The sequence below is a fragment of the Hemiscyllium ocellatum genome, chromosome 37, assembly GCF_020745735.1.
Source record: "Hemiscyllium ocellatum isolate sHemOce1 chromosome 37, sHemOce1.pat.X.cur, whole genome shotgun sequence".
NCBI classification, from domain to species: Eukaryota; Metazoa; Chordata; class Chondrichthyes; order Orectolobiformes; family Hemiscylliidae; genus Hemiscyllium; species Hemiscyllium ocellatum.
The window spans coordinates 25325586-25343567 of record NC_083437.1 but is presented as its reverse complement, the minus strand read 5'-3'; the positions used below and the strand labels follow the sequence as shown (position 1 = coordinate 25343567).

Sequence of the window (17982 nt, the reverse complement as noted above, 5' to 3'; positions counted from 1 at the left end):
CATTTTGATGTTTAATGAGCTTACGTGTCTGAGGTTTGACAGCAGTCTTCAATTTAATAGGTGCAAGTTATTTCCCAGGGATCAGGAATCCCAACAGCTAAAGGGAGGGAAAATCAGCTGGATCCAACAGCAAGTACCTTCCCAGGGCAGCCAGTGAGCCAGCAAAAGCTTGTTCCACTCCCTCACCACCTGATGTCCCATGGTAACATATTGACACCAGAATACAAAATTAAACTTTCACTCCACCATCTTTGTGGCAATTTGTTGTCAAACACCTGCCATTGATATGCCAGAGACTAAGCCCTTCTCTTTTACCCAACTGAGGCGCTGGCTTCATCCATCCCTTCAAAAGAGTCCACTGCAGTGATGTGATCATGATTTGTTAAGAAACAAAACTACCTCCACAAACACGATTTTCATTTTGGCTTTTCAACAGAATGGAAAAAAGTGAGGGACTGCAGATGTTGGAGATCATGACTCGAGAATGTGGTGCTGGAAAAGCACAGGTCAGGAAGCATCAGAGGGGCAGAAGAGTCGGCATTTCGGGCATAAGCCCTTCATCAGGACCCTTCATTCCTGATGAAGGGCTTATGCCTGAAACACTGACCTGCTGTGCTTTTCCAGCACCACACACACTATTTTTTTTAAGTGTCAGCTCTCCTGTGCCGACCATGGTTGCATCCTGCATTCTCAATTAGACTGCACAGATTTCACAGCAGAATTAACCCTATTTCACTGACCATCACTAAAACTCCCTACAGACGTGAAATTACACTGTGAAGTGATTTTTAAATGACTGCAGCCTCAATGTGTATGACAACATGTAGCAGATAGTTTTGTGACTCCACCAGTTTAAAATGACAGAAGTTGGTTATATTTCAGGAAAACCCAGAATGTGCAGTTCACAAATGATTCCTACCTGTCACTGCGGAAGTACGGGAAGTTGAACTGGATCTTGTGGAAAGTGATGCTTTGGAACTATTCCAGAGAGGGCAAGAAAGCAAAGCAAGCATTAAACAAAAACCAAAACACTGCAAAATGCAAAAGATCATTCCACCTCATACTCAACTTTCATTCCTGTTTCACTCCACCTCGTCCACATCACTAAATAAAGTCATACAGCACAGAAACAGACCCTTAAGCCTGACTTATCCATGCCAATCAGGTTTCCTAAACTGAACTAGCCCCATTTGTCTGTGTTTGGCCCATATCCCTCTCAACCCTTCCTATCCATGTATCTGTCCAAACATCTATTAAATGTTGTAATTGTACCCAATTCTCCCACTTCTTCTGACAGCTCATTCCATGTATGCACCATCCTTTGTGTGAAAAAATTGACCCACAGGTCCCTTTTAAATCTTTTGCCTCTCACCTTAAACTTACGTTGTCTAGTTTTGAAGTCTCCTACTTTAGGGAAGAAATCTTGCCTATTCACTTTATCTATGCCCTTCATGATTATATGAACTTCTATTAGATCATGCTTCAGTCTCTTACGTTCCAGGGAACAAAAAGTCCCAGCCTATTCTTATAATTCAAACCTTCCAGTCTCGGTAACATCCTTCCTATAGTGACCAGCATTCTCACACTTATCTGACCCCATCCCGCTCCCTCCACACATCCACTCCAACACACTCTACAACCCATTTTCATCCTACAACCTACATTACACACCTTGCCCTCCAGTCCATACACCACGACCTATGTACAGGCCATCCTGTCTGGTCTCAAACACATCTATAAATCAGCCCTGCTACATATACCCGACCCTGCCCCACAATCTACCATAGACAAGCAAGAGGGTGGAAGAACACAGCAAGCCCGGCAACATCAGGAGGCAGAGAGATCAATGTTTCTGGTGTACCCTTCTTCTCTAACCACAACCCACACCAGCCAAAAATTCTGTCATGTCCCAAAAACCCAGTTGCTCCTAAAAATGCTCACTGATTTATTTGATGTTTTGCTTGCCTATGACAAAATCATAAGCCTGAAAGATTTGATCTTTTACTTCAGTTAAGCAATACCACAAATTAAGCACTATTATAAACAACACTGACTTTTTCAGATCACCGCAACACGAAAATTCACAAACTCTAGAAAAATGAGCCCAAGAACATTGTGAATTTCAAAGAGCATTCCATAATAGCACAGGACTCCAGTAGAACTGAATCCCTTTGAACTACATGGTTGCTGGCATTCTGAAATAAAGACTGGCCTAACAACAGATTTAAGAGCATTAACTGACTTAAAGACAGAAACAAAGAAGACATTCATCTCATTTACTAACCCAACCTACTGTTATAGGTTATTTGATGATGTGTTGCTGAGAACAACTCAATAAGGGAGTAGGTTAGCCACGATCAGTTAGCTGAGCACAAAGCTGGCTCAGCATCACACTGAACAAGTTACTCAAGCAAACGAGAACCATGACAATTTCCAACTAAGATCGAGTAATTTCAGGATAACATCTGGGAATATCTTCAAAGTGAGAAACTGGAGGATTGGTAGGACTTTGGTTCGGGATGGGTGAGTGAAGAAAGAACAAATTGGGTTTTATCTTGTTTGATTGTAAAATCTTATTTGGAGGATGAAGGGCAACACTAGGTAATGTAACTTCATGAACTGTTTCCAACTCTCCATTGATCAAAGTTCCATACTTCAGAACTGAACAAAAAGTCAGCAAAAATAACCAATGTGGAGACACAACTGACAAAGTGACACATCTGAAACACCTTACAAATAATTGTTGATGCCTGCCATTACCCCTAGCTGCAATCACTCACCTGAGGCAGACCTGCTCCCACCACTGCTCCACTGTGAATCATCGGACCTTCCTTTCCCACAAATAATCCTAGAAACAAAATGTGCATCAGCCAAAGAGGAGCAGTACAGCACTCAATGGATAAATTCTGCCCAATGGTGAGGAAAAGACCGTACACCACTAAAATGAATCAGCTGAAATTACAAAAGGACTGGATGGCCCTCTCAAAATCATAAAATCTAATAAATATTGTGTCAGTTCTCAACAATTAGAACTCCGCGTTTGCACAAACGTCTACGTCTGATAAAGCTGTTGTATATAAACATGTGTCAGTTTACCTCACAAGGAAGGCATTAAGCAGTATAGAGGCACAATATTTTATGAACACCAAAATGTACCTCAGGTTGAAAATAGTTCCCAATTTAGTTCATAGACAGAACACATAATGCACAACTCAGTCAAGGGAATCATCATGGGACTGTAATTGAGCCATGCAGCAGTTTAAGGCAGCTGCTCACCACCATCTTCTCAAGGCAATCAAGGACAGGCATTAAAGGCTAGCCTTCTGTGACACATTCACCCCAAGAATGAATATATAAAGCAAAAAAATGCAAAACTCTACTTGAACTTATTGACTCACTTTGTGATTCGCTCATCATTTGTATACATTTGTCATTAAAATGAACCCGATACCTTCATGGACGCCGCAAAGAATTGGCAAAAATAGGTGGACTATCAACAGCAGGACAGGGTACAACCAAACAGTGGCAGAGAAACCAAAAGTACATGTATCGTGATTTACTAAGTAACTAGTGGCCCCTGTAGAGTTCCACACTTGCAGCATCCTTTGTTAAGAGTCTGAGTTCCATTAGCATCAATTTAAGGAGGAGGAGGAAGAATGGATAGCCATTAGCACAGCAGTCTGAACACTATGAAGGTTGTGGATGTCACTCAGGCAAAACAGAAGCATGTCAGATCCACTAGACCACAATGAGAATTAAAGGTCTTTTCGTTCTGTTAAAAGGTTCCACCCAAAATGTCAAGCTGTCCTTCTCGGATTCTGATCCAATTGATATATATTTTTTGTACTGTTAAATGTTGTGTGTTGCTTCTGAACAGGAGGTTAAGCATATTTTCCTGAACATGCAACTAACATAGGGAAAAAAACCTCAAGTCGCCCCTTACCTCCAGCCACACAGAACAACACGCCTACTGCTTTACAGACCAGGGTCCGTAGCCTCACAATTCCAGGGATCTTTACCCCATTTAGATAACATTTGATTTCAGGAATTCCTGATCCAGCTGCAACTGGCTGAAACAAAAAGATATTTTTCAAAACATGATACTGTCCCCAACCCTGGCAGAACATAGACCTTTGACAATGATAACAACCAGCCTGACCCCTGTCAAAGAAAACATCAAATTCCATTTTTGCTTTCAGCAAGAATGGGGTGAACAGCAGATAGTGAAAGCACTGCCTCATTCTCCAGAGACTCAACAGTGAGCACAATGCGTTGTACACCATTGCTGCCTTAATAGTTGCTATTTTTCATTTAAAACACAAGTCAAATTTGATGTAACATATTTGCGTTCTTACCTCAATCAAGACAAATAGACTGGCCAGGAAAACAAAACCCATGTTGAACGCAAGAATCTCAAGGAGGGAGAGTGCGAGACATCCCCTCTCACTGCAATCCTCCACCGCTTCAAGAGGTGAAATTAGGGAAAATATGCAGCAAAGATGACAATCAAAAAAATCATCAAGGTCACAGCTGCCATCACGCTCCTGACTTGTACCTTTTGGTAAGTGGTAGAGGTTTTGGGCAGTCAGAAAATAAGCCAATTTTGTGGCTTGGTGTCATGTTTAAATTTATAATGTCTCTTTGAAACACTGAGTAATTTTATTATGTTTCAGGTACAAAGCAAATGTAAATTAAGATTATGTATCTTCTAGTAACAATCCAAACAGTTTTACAAGGGTTCTCTGATGTCACACTTGGACAAATGCAACCTTGATGTCAAACATCTCAACTTCTGCTCTTTTGTCCACATTTGGAGGTTGAGAACAGAGTTGTCATGATAGAGTATAATCTGGGCACCAACAAAAATGTTACACATAACTAACTGCCATCTAATAGCACTCTTTCACTTTGCTGCTGGCAATTGAGAATAGGGTGATAGGACAGTAATTTGATAGAATAGATTTGTCCTTTTTATAAATAAGACATATTAGGATGATTTTCTAAATCATTGCTCAGACGCCAGTAGAAACTGTGATCAGAACTGGCTCTGGATTGGATTCCAGCCTGTTACAACTTGTTTGTCAGTCAATCTACATTCATATACATCGACACTTACCTTCTGTCGTTTTCTAACATTACCACAGTTCAAAGGATACATTTTCCAATGATTTGGTATTTAAGGTCTGAGAAGAGATGAACAAAGTAATCGATGAACAGTCCAACCTGAAAAAAGCAGAGTCAAACAATCAATTAACAATTAGCGTAATCTAATCATAAGTGGAGTCTGGCTGTTTATTAGCTGCATCTGAACACCCTTAAGTTCTTGACCCACAAAGCTGTTTTTTTTCCCTCAGTTCCTACAGGAGTCAGAATACCATGTTTTCACGTCTCGCCAGAATACATGATCACAAAATCTAGGCTACAACTGCGGTTCCGAGGAAATGCAGCATATTTGGGGGTACTCTCTTCCAAATAAGGTAAATTCCAAGAAAATACTGAAAATTTCAGTAAATTGCGCAGATTCTCCTTAACCAACATAAGAACACAAATTAATTGGTTATTTATCTTAATTATTCATGGAATCTTGCTGGGAGCTGTCATATTCATCTGTAATTCAAAATAATTGAACACATGAAACACTAACATTTCCTAAAATTTGACAGGCATAAATGTCTAGAAATGCACATTCCTTGTCAATATCATTTGACCCGCCATAAGCGAACCACATTACCCAGAAAGCCAGGTTCAACATGGATGTTACGTGGTCCGTCACACTGCATAGAACATAAATACAAAGAACTACAATGGGAATAGATTTAAACAATACTACTCAGATCATCTGCCAGATCTGTGTCTTAATTTCTCATTAAAATGATCAAACTGGGTTCATGAGTGAACTCGAAGGAAGTCCAATTTTTACTTTATTCACTCTTGGGCCATGGGTGTTGCTAGCTGGCTATCATTTATTGTCCATCCCTAGTTGCCCCTCAGAAGGTGGTAGTGAGCTATCTTCTTAAACAGCTGTAGTCCACGTGCTGTAGACTGGCTCACAATGCTCTCAGGACAGGAATTCCCTGATTTTTGACCCAACAACAATGAAGGAATATTGATATATTTCCAGGATGGTGAGTGACTTAGAGGGGAACTTATTATTTGGTGGTATTCCCATGTATCTCCTGCCCTTGTCCTTCTAGTTGGGAGTGATCAAGTGTTACAAAGGTTCTGTCTAAGGCAAGAGTTGAGTATTCCATCAAATGCCTAATTTGTGCCTTGTAGATGGTGGTCAGGTTATAGGAGTCAGCAGGTGGATTCAGTGATGGTAACACCACTGAATGTCAAGGATGATGGTTAGATTATCTCCGACTGGAGTTGATCATTGTCTGGCATGTGAGGTGCAAATGTTTCTTGCCACTTGTCAGCCCAAGCCTGGATACTGTCCAGATTATGTTGCACTTGAACATGGATTGCTTCAGTGTCATCAATGGAGCTGAACATTGCACAACCATCAGCAAACATACTCACTTCTGACCTTATGATGGAAGGAAGATTATTGATAAGCAGCTGAAAATGATTGGGCCAATTCCGGCAGAATTCCTGGATGTCAATCATCTCAGCTCCAACAAACACAACACCTTGTGTGTGAGGAATAACCAACCAGCAGAGACTTTGCTCCCTAATACGCAGTTTTGTTTGGGCTCCTTGATGGCATACTGAGTCAAATGCAGCATGTACATCAAGGGCTGTCACTCTCATCTCACCTCTGAATTTCAGTTCTTTAGTCCATGTTTGAACCAAGGCTATAATGAGGTCAGGGTCTAGTGGCTCTGGTGCAACCCAAACCGAGTGTCAATGAGTAGGTTATTGCTCAGCAAGTGCTGCATGATTCCACTGTTTATGACACCTTTCATCATTTTACTGATAATCGAGAGTATACTACTGTGGTGGTTACAGGCCAGCTCAGATGTGCCCTGCTGTGTACACGACATATCTGAGCAATTTTCCACATTGTCGGGTAGATGCCAGTGTTGTAATTATACTGGAATAGCTTGGCCTGGGGAACAGCAAATTCTGGAGCACCATGTACTGTTGCCAGAAGGTTGTCAGGAGGCACAGCAGTGCCTCTAGCCATTTCTTAGTATCATATGGAGTGAATCAAATTGGCTGAAGACTGATATCTCCAATGCTGGGGATAACTGGAGGAGGCGAAGATGGATCATCCACTCAGCATTTCTGGCTGAAGATTGCTGTGATGTGTTTGGCGCTTCCATCATTGAGGATGGGAATATTCGTGGAGCTTCCTCCTCCAGTGAGTCATTTAATTGTCCACCACCATACAGGATTGGATATGGCAGAGCTTAGGATTATGGGATCACGTAGCTCTGTCACTTGCTGATATGCTATTTGGGATGCAAGTAGTCCTGTTGGGTAGCTTCACCAAGTTGACACCTCATTTTTAGGTATACCTAGTGCTGTTCCTTGCATGCCCTCCTGCACTCTCCACTGAACCAGGATTAATCCCCTGGTTTGATATTTGAAAGGGGCATATGCCAGGCTGAGGTTGCAGATTGTGCTGGAGTACAATTCTACTGCTATTGATAGCCCACAGTGCCTCAAGTATGCCTAGTCTTGAGCTGCTACATCTGTTTGAAGATGGCCCCATTTAATACAGCGATAATGCCACACAACACGATGGAGGGTATTCACAACGTGAAGATGGAACTTCATCTGCAACAAGGACTGTACTGTAGTTACTCTTACCAACACTTAGAATCATAGAATCCCTACAGTGTGCAAGCAGGCCATTCGGTCCATTGAGTCCACACTGACCCTCTGACGATTATCCCACCCAGATCCACACCCCTATCCTATCTCTGCAATCTTGCACTTCTTGTGGCTAATTCACCTTGCCTGTACATCCCTGGACACTGTGGGCAATTTAGCACAGTCATGATCAGATGCATCTGCAGCTAGCAGATTGGCAAGGATGAGGACAAATATATTTTTCCCACTCTTTTATCCGCTCACCAACTGGTGCAGACCCTGTCGAGCATTTGTATCCTTTTGGTCCTGACCAGCTGTATCAGTAGTGCTGTTGCCAAGCCATTCTGGGAGATGAACACTGAAATTCCTCATCCTAGGTGTATTTTGCACCCTTGCCTTCCTCAGTACTTCTTCCAAGTGTTGTTCAACATGGAGGAGTACTGATTCATCAGCTAAGAGAGATTGGTACATGATAATTAGCAGGAGGTTTCCTTGCCCATGTTTAACCTGAAGCCATGAGATTTCATGGAGTCCGGAGTCAACATTGAGAACTCCCAGGATAACTCACTGCTGACTGTATACCAACCATCTCTCCTGGATCTGTTCTGCCAGTGGGGCAGGACATATCCAAGGATGTGAGTATGACTGTCAGGCTATTGCTTGACTAATCTGTGAGACAGCTCTCCCAACTTTGACACAAGCCCCCAGATGTTCTCAGGAGGAATTTTCAGGACAAAGAGCTTCTTCTGCTATTGAATTTTTCAATGCCTACATCAATGCCAGGTGATCCATCCAATTTAATTTCTTTGTTGAGACATGGTAGTGTTGAAACAACTGAGTGCCTTGCTAGGCCATTTCAGATGGCACGTGAGAGTCAACCACATTGATGTGGGTCTGGAGTCACATGTCGGCCAGGCGGTCTAGACCAGGTGAGGATGGCAGATTTCCTTTTTTTTTTAAATAGTTATTTTTATTGAAAATTTAACATGTTTTTACAAGTTTGCAAATAAAAAAAATAAACATTGATATATAATTAAATCTTAAATAAATACTAGCCAAAATCTGTCAAACAAAAGAAGAAATATCGAAAAGAAAAAGAAAAAGACAAAACTCAACTCACTACTAACCTAACCTACAACTAACCAGAGCGTATAATCAAATCTCTTACATTACTCAAGAAAAAAAAACGACCGGTAACACAGAAATTGAGTAAAGTACATGCTCGGAATGTGTTATCATCAAATCATAACAAAAACCTGTATTCATGCGGGGGATTCCTCTTCCAAGGGACCCCAGACCAGCAGGGTCGTTGTCTCAATAAGATAAAAGCCCTTCATAGAGTGGCCGAAATATCTGTATCCGTGTAATTCAAGAAAGGCTGCCATATTTTATAGAATAGTTCGGTTTCCTGGTGCACCATGTTTGTCAGGAAGTCATGGGGAATATATTCCATGATTATTCTGTGCCAATTCGAAAGTCCAGGAGGGCCCTCAGCCACCGAGTTTACCAAAATATTTTTCCTTGCACAGAAAGAGAGAATGGAAAATAATCTCTTCCCGTACACATCCAGGGAAGGCAAGTTCGGAAAGCCCAAAAGGAGAGATACTGGATCTATTCTAATTTCTGTTCCCAAGATTTCTGTCAGGACGTTTCCTACTTTAGTCCAATATTTACAGATCTTATGACAAGTCCACAAGCAGTGAACAAGAGTGCCCACCTCTGTTTTACATTTGGGACACATTGGAGATGCTCTTGCCTTAAATTTTGCCAATCGGTCCGGTGCTATATGAGCCCTGTGAAGTACCTTCAACTGAATGGCCTGGGTTCTGTTGCAGATGGAGATATTTCTGACATTTTCCCAAATATCATTCCACATTTCTATGGAGATTTCCAGCCCCAAATCCTGATCCCATGTTTTAAGCTGATGGTCCATATCTTCAGATATTTCATCATGTAATAAATGATAAAGAGTGCTGACCGAAGGTACCCCGATTGGCCTTAACACTCTACGTTCTCTGTCTGATTTATACAGACTAATTAGCTTGGTCTTCTTCTGTATGTAATCTCGAATTTGGAACTATCGAGAGAGATCACCATTAAGTAATCGAAATTTCTGATGCAGCTATTCAAAAGACATCAGGACCCCTTCCTTGAACAGATCCCCTAAACAGAAGATACCCCTGGATCTCCAGAATTTGAATGTGGCATCTGTAAGCCCCGGTTGAAACCCCTATGCCCCCACTATTGGAGTGTAGGGGGATGTTTTGTGTGAATTGCCCTCATTTTACCACACTATATTCCAAGCTTTAACTGTATTTAGTACAATAGGGTTTTTGCAGTGGTCCGTAATGATTTTCCTCTTGTCTGAAAATAAGAGGTTAATAAGTGGGCATTTTACTTGAGAAGCCTTGATGTCCAGCCAGATTGACTGCGGGAGAGATGAGACTCAATCGGCTATGTAGCTTAATAGGGAGCTTAACTGATATTTCCTAAAATCTGGAAAATCCAGTCCTCCTCTTGCCTGTGGAAGCTGTAGCTTCATCAGCTTAATGAGGGGCCATCTATGATTCCAGCTGAAGGAGACCAGCCAGCCGTACAATTTGCGTAGTGCCAACCTCGGCAGCATTCTCATAGGGTATAGGGGACTGTCAGGACATTCATTTTGATTAATGCTATTCTGCCGAACCAGGAAATTGAAAGGTCTCCCCATCGCTGGTGGTCCTGCCTTATCCTCTCCAGTAAATGGACAAAATTAGCCTTGTATAGCGGGCCAAATACTGGGGTGATAAAAATACCCAAGTATAAGAAACCCTCCAGGGACCACCGAAAGGGAAATGGGATCCATCCGGTAGGTGGGATATGCTAGCGAGGCCGCCCACTGGCATAGCCTCCGGTTTTGAAAAATTAGTTTTATAGCCTGAGAATGCACTAAATATATTAATAACTTGGATTAAACAGGCACGGACATCAGGAGATTACTGAGGAATAGGAGAACATCATCTGCATAAAGGGTAATTTTATGTTTAGTGTGTGTGGCCTTGCGCCCACACCTCCTCCCTCACTTCCCTCCAAGGCCCCAAGGGATCCTTCCATATCCGCCACAAGTTCACCTGTACCTCCACACACATCATCTATTGCATCCGCTGCACCCGATGTGGCGTCCTCTATATTGGGGAGACAGGCCACCTACTTGCAGAACGCTTCAGAGAACACCTCTGGGACGCCCGGACCAACCAACCCAACCACCCCGTGGCTCAACACTTTAACTCTCCCTCCCACTCCACCGAAGACATGCAGGTCCTTGGACTCCTCCACCGGCAGAACATAACACCACGACGACTGGAGGAGGAGCGCCTCATCTTCCGCCTGGGAACCCTCCAACCACAAGGGATGAACTCAGATTTCTCCAGTTTCCTCATTTCCCCTCCCCCCACCTTGTCTCAGTCGGTTCCCTCAACTCAGCACCGCCTTCCTAACCTGCAATCTTCTTCCTGACCTCTCCGCCCCCACCCCACTCCGGCCTATCACCCTCACCTTGACCTCCTTCCACCTATCACATCTCCATCGCCCCTCCCCCAAGTCCCTCCTCCCTACCTTTTATCTTAGCCTGCTTGGTACACTCTCCTCATTCCTGATGAAGGGCTTATGCCCGAAACATCGAATTTCCTATTTCTTGGATGCTGCCTAACCTGCTGTGCTTTAACCAGCAACACATTTTCAGCTAATTTTATGTTTACCTGTACCAGTCCTCGGGGCCGTTATATTAGGGTCAGCCTGTATACCTTCCGCTAGTGGTTCGATTATTAGTGTAAATAGCAATGGTGAGAGAGGACATCCCCGACGGCAGCCCCGACCCACACTAAAGCCATCCGAGCGTAGTCCATTGGTAATCACAACTGCTTTGGGAACATTATACAGTGTTGAGAGCCATTTGACAAACACTAAGTAATCTAACCTAAAAAAAAATCTACAGTGTAGAAACAGGCCCTTCGGCCCAACAAGTCCACACCGACCCGCAACCCACCCCCCTACATTTACTCATTTACCCAACACTACGGGCAATTTAGCATGGCCAATCCACCTAACCTGCACATTTTTGGATTGTGGGAGGAAACCGGAGCACCCGGAGGAAACCCACGCAGACACAGGAAGAATGTGCAAACTCCACACAGAGAGTCGCCTGAGGCGGGAATTGAACCCGGGTCTCTAGCGCTGTGAGACAGCAGTGCTAACCACTGTGCCACCCAACATCTTTCCAATGTGTAAAACATGTATGACCATTCAACCCTGTAGAATGCCTTTTGTCTAATGTCTAATGAAACTACTACTTCCGGTATGTTTCCCTAATGGCAGGCTTGAATCACATTCAAGACCCTTCCAACATTATTGGGTGACCTATGGCCCTTAAACCCCATCTGATCCTCCTTTATGATGTATGGCAATATCCTCTCTAGCCTCAATGCTAACGTTTTGGAAAGGATTTTAAAATCTACATTTAGTAAGGATATTGGTCGGTATGACGCGCAATCTTCTGGGTCCTTTCCTTTTTTGAGAATAAGGAAGATATTCGCCTCTTTCAGCGAAGGCAGGAGACAGCCCTGACTGTATGAGTAGTCATACATGCCCATAAGTGAGCCAGCCAAAATTCCTGTAAATTCTTTGTAGAATTCAACTTGAAATCCATCTGGGCCAGGTGCCTTACCGCTCTGAAGTTGCCTGATTGCGTCAAGTATTTCTTGGATTGTTAGGGGAACATTCAGGACCAATACCTGTTCCAGGGTTAGGTCCGGAAAGATCAAGTTTTTGAAAAATGACTGCATCCTCTTAGTTCTATCTTCGCAATCCTGCGATTTATATAAATCGGCATAAAATTTTCTGAAGATTGCATTAATCCTTTTGTAGTCATGAGTCAAAGTACCCGCACTGTCCTTGATAGACGTGATAGTTTGAGGGGCCTTTCTTTTCTTTGCAAGAAATACTAAGGATCTACCAGGTTTATCGCCAAATTCATACAAGCTTTGTTTCGCAAATAATATTTCCCTCTTAGCCGTTTGAGTAAGCGTGGTATTCAGAGCTATCCTAAGGGCCGTAATCCTTTGTAATTTGATGATAGAGGGTCTGTCAGTGTATGCTGTTTCAGCTGCTCTTAAGTGAGCTTCAAGCAGATGCTGTTGTTCTCCCTTTAATTTTTCCTGGGTCGCCGACTATGAAATGATTAAACCTCGTGCGTAGGCTTTGATGGTCTTCCACATCGTTGATGGGTTATTAGCTGTACCTGAATTAATTTCCAAAAAGGTTTTAAATTCTCGAGAGAAGTACTTTACAAATTTACTATCCTTCATCAGGAAGGAATCCATATACCAATGCTGGGGGGGTGGGGGGAATATCTCATTGTTCTTCGCCTTGATTTCCATGTATACAGCAAGGTGATCAGAAATTGTTATACTACCTATTTTACAGGATGATATGGAATTTTTAAAAAGCGAGGGGGCAAAAAACATATCAATTATGGTGTGGCATTTATGTGGATTAGAGTAGAAAGAAAACTCTCTGCCTTGTGGGTGAAGGCATCTCCACACATCTACTAGTCCTAATTCTTTGTTCAAATCCACCAATTGTCTGGATCTGGGAGATACTCCTGCAATACTCTTGGGAATCCTATCCATTTCCGGGTCCGTAATACAATTAAAGTCTCCCCCTATAACTGTATGATGAGCACCAAAAGCCATCAACTTGGAGAAGGCTTCTGTTATAAATATGAAAGAATGTGCTGGGGGACAATACAGATTTAAGATCCCAAATTCCTCTCCATTTATTAGGGCTTTACTTAGAATATATCGTCCAGATTAGTCTTTTATCTGATTTAGGATTTTGAAGGGGAGATTTTTCCGAATAAGGATGACGATTCCCCTATTTTTGAGCTAAAGGAAGAAAAGAAGGCCTGATCAAATCCACCCTATCGTAATTTCAAGTGTTCTTTGTCCAATAAACGTGTCTCCTGTAGGAGAGCTATGTCAACCTTTCTTTTTTGAGGTTTGACAATATTTTCTTCCTTTTGATTGGTGAATTACTCCCCTTGACATTCCAGGTGCACCACTTAACCAAATGACTAACCATAATCATCCAGGCAATGCAGAGACCTCTCAGGAAAGAAAGCCCCATCCAAAACATCCCGAGCATAGACCATATAAAACTCACAAAAATAGAGGTTCTTTAATACACTCACATCAATATAATAAAAAACTATTTCTAAGTAAAAAAAACATATTTAAACAGAGATGTTTCCCCTTGTTCGCAGGGGGATCACTACCTTTCCGAAAGGCCACCATAAATTCTCCCAACCACTGCCCCACCCTCGACCCAGGCACCCCACGATAGTGTAAAGAAATTTCAAAAATACTATAAAGCTAAAGTTAACAGTGAGTACCCTAACCCCCCTCCCCAACCCACATTAGCATCTAGATATATTTGGTGATGTTAATACTATGTATAAACCTATACAACTATAAAATTACAGTCTCAACAAATAATAATTAAATATAGTAATACAAAATAACAGGAGAAAACAGCCCCGCTCTTAAAGATAGTGATAAAATTGGATAAGACAACCACATCCCCCTACCTACATTAACTAGACCACCTTGCCTGTGTATATATAAAACAAAACTGGGGGGGGAGGGAATCGCAAAGTGAAGAACAAATAAATAAACCCCTCTCCCCACTCTCCAGAAATAATATTAACCAGTAAGCTAATAAAAGGAAGTGAATCGGGGTGGGTAAGGGCAGAACAACATCATTCACCACTCGAATTAACTCTCACAATTTATACAAGAGAGTCCAGAAATTCCTTGGCCTTCTCCAGCGATCCAAAGTTATGCACAGACCCTTCATGGCTGAAACATAGAGTCGCTGGATAGCACGGGGAATATTGGATGTTTAAGTCCCTTAAACACTTCTTCGCTTCGTCAAATGCCTTCCTGTTTTGGACCAGAGCTGGGGAGAAGCCTGGAACAGCATAATCTTGGATCCTTTGTGAAGCATGGCTTGGGGATCTTTCCCAAGATTTCTGGAAGCTTCTAAGAGCATCTGCCTTTCCTTGTAGCTCTGGAGCCGGAACAGGACGGGGCGGGGGCACTGGTTCGAGCTGGGCCCGTGTATTGCAACCCGGTAGGCCCATTCCACCCTTACCTGGCCTGATCCAACCTCTAGATTTAAAAGCTGTGGAAGCCACTGTTCCAGGAACACTAAGCTGGCCTTCCTCTTCCCGTTCGGGAGGCCCAGCAAACGAATATTTTTTCGACAACCTCTATTCTCGATGTCGTCGATGTGATTTTCTAAGGTCCGGACCTGCTGTTCGAGAGTCCGGACTCGACCAACGGCAGATTCTGCAGTAGTTTCAGAGGTCGCAGCCTTTAGTTCCACCCCTCCGACTCGGCAATTGATTTGCTCGATGTTTTGGTTGTGCTTTTGGAGCGCGACCGAGAGTAAATTCCATCAGCTCTGGGACTCCTCGTTGAAGGCATCGATCTTAGCGTCAAGCTTGGAAATTACTTCTATGCGGCTCACCACCATAGGTAAGTCCTCTGGAGCACTGCAGACGCCTCTGCTGCAGCTAGGGAGGGTGGGGGAGGGGTTCCTGCCTGCTGAGAACTGCAGGCTCCTTTCCTTTTAGATATTTTTACAGGAGATTAGACTGTTTAAGTTTAGTACAGAGTAACTAGTTATATTAAATAAAAATTATTTTAGAGGATTTGGTAGGGGTGGTGGGGGCAGGTGGCCCACTTTGCCCAAGTCTTGGGAGGAGCACTATAGACTCAGACTTGTTGGGTCGCCGCCATCTTGAATCTCCCCAGATTTCCTTTTTTGAAGGATATTAGTGAGCCAGATCGATTTTTCTGACAATCAACAACGATTTCATGGTCATTAGAAGATTCTTAACTCCAGATACTTTTAGTGAATTCAAACTTCACCATCTGACACGGTGGGATTTGAACCTGAGTGCCCAGATTTTCCAGATTAATAGATTAGATTAGATTCCTAACAGTATGGAAACTGACCAACAAATCCACACCACCCAGACCCATTCCCCTAACTAATGTACCTAACACTCCGGGCAATTTAGCATGGCCAATTCACCTGACCTGCACATCTTTGGATTGTGGGAGGAAACCAGAGTACCTGGAGGAAACCCACGCAGACATGGGGAGAATGTGCAAATTCCCCACAAACTGTTGCCCAAGGCAGGAATCAATCCAGGTCCCTGGCGCTGTGGGGCAGCAGTGCTAACCACTAAGCCACCGTGCCACCCCATAGTTTAGCAATAAAACCTTTGCTTCCCCATTTTTCACACGCAGCATCTGTTCAGTTGATTTGGGCTGTGGAAAACCTATTATGGGAAAACACAAAATGGCAACCCCACCTATGAATTTCTTGGCCGTTTTTGGAAAACCATTCAGCAAAGCGTTGGTGAACTAGAGGGCCTATGCCCAAAACCAAATGCTACGAGTATATCCTTACATCATGGACATGGCTACCCATTTCCCAGAAGCTGTTCCCCCGAAAACCACACCAGCCCAGTGGTGAGGGAATTCCCCTAATTCTGCCCACCAAGATCCAGCCTGAGCAGGGCATAACTTTCAAGTTGATCAAGGAGAGGTCTTTAGAATAGAAAGTGACTCAGACAGGTGGTCAGAGTTCAAGTCCAACCTGCTTGAGGGGTGTGTAAGAATATCTTGTTGTTTAGAACAGGTTGTTTAGAAATTATCTAAAACATAAGGATGAAGGCTCCAAGTTAGACAACGCAGAAGAGCTCTACAAGCGACTCACAAGCCTATGAAGTGGCCTAGGAACATTCAACGTTCAACAAAAGGTAGAAAAACATACCATGGAGCAAACCTTTCAGCCACGAGTGTGTTTGTGCCCCCACCAATATCAAATAAACACCAAGAGACTGTTTGGTGCCCAATACAGAGTAGCAAAGAAGCTCAAGAGAATATACTACCTAATTGCTTTTCGCTGACCCCCCCCACCAACCACCGTGGATAAGGACTTCAACATGTCAACATCATAAAGCAATACCACTGCCAAGAAGGAGTTGTGAGATATTGTGTTATAGGCTATCTTTATTAACTCACTCACCAGCTTGCTATATTAATTAATAGCGGGTTCTCATTCATTCATTCTAAACCTTTACTCAACATTATTTACTATAACATTGAACGAATGAATGAATGAAAGAAACATTCATAAAACCATGGTTCTGTAGTATCCAAATTTAGAAACAACCCTTTCAAACCCATTAATGCATTTCCACACCTTATCAGCCCTTGCTAGTAGCAGTGTTTAACTCTGAATAAGTGTAGCATACAGAACAATACCATCCCTATAAGGTTTCCATGAAACATTATAACATTAATCAGCCCTTACCAACAATCTCCTGGACCTGAACAGATTAAGTATCTTTTAAATACCTTTTAACTGGGCTATTATCCCTTTAAGAAACTAACTGACAAAACAGCACTTCCATGAAATTGCATGAATTAATTAAACTCATATCAGAAAATAGTAAATAAATCTCACAATTAAGCTGTAGTAAACAGTTTGATATAGTTTATTCTTCTATAAAGTATAGGTACAATTTTTAACTTCCTTAGAGCATATAGGCCGAGCATTTTTACTAGTATTTACTTACTTAAAAGGTAAAAGGACAGGACAGCGAAGAAGGTGGGTGGCACGGTGGCAAGCACTGCTGCCTCACAATGCCAGAGACCTGGGTTCAATTCCCACCTCAGGCACTGTCTGTGTGGAGTTGCACATTCTCCCAGTGTCTGCGTGGGTTTCTTCCGAGTGATCCAGGTTCTTCACACAGTCCAAAAATGTGCAGGTTAGGTGAATTGGCCATGCTAAATTGCCAATAGTGTTAGGTGAAGGGGTTAATGTAGGGGAATGGGTCTGGGTGGGTTGCTCTTCGGAGGGTCGGTGTGGACTTGTTGGGCCATAGGACCTGTTTCCACACTGTAAGTAATCTAATTTAATCTAAAATTGCCTCAGATTACAACATAATCTTGATCAGATGGACCAATGGGCTGAGAACTGGCAGATGGAGTTTAATTCAGATAAATGTGAAGTGTTGCATTTTGGGAAAGCAAAGCTTAGCAGAACGTATACACTTAATGGTAAGGTCCTAGGGAGTGTTGCTGAACAAAGAGACCTTGGAGTGCA

At 42.7% G+C, this 17982-nt stretch overlaps 1 protein-coding gene across 1 annotated transcript in view; it reads right to left on the bottom strand.

The window, feature by feature from the left end:
* Positions 1 to 17982, bottom strand: part of clcn6 (chloride channel 6) — an 87920-nt gene that overhangs the window by 47434 nt on the left and 22504 nt on the right. Inside the window, exons 5-9 of the mRNA XM_060852003.1 lie at positions 5157 to 5223; positions 4356 to 4462; positions 3944 to 4070; positions 2781 to 2848; positions 920 to 978 (exon numbers count right to left, since the gene is read on the bottom strand). Coding sequence (XP_060707986.1) covers positions 920 to 978; positions 2781 to 2848; positions 3944 to 4070; positions 4356 to 4462; positions 5157 to 5223 — 428 coding nt within the window. The remainder of the gene's footprint in view (positions 1 to 919; positions 979 to 2780; positions 2849 to 3943; positions 4071 to 4355; positions 4463 to 5156; positions 5224 to 17982) is intronic.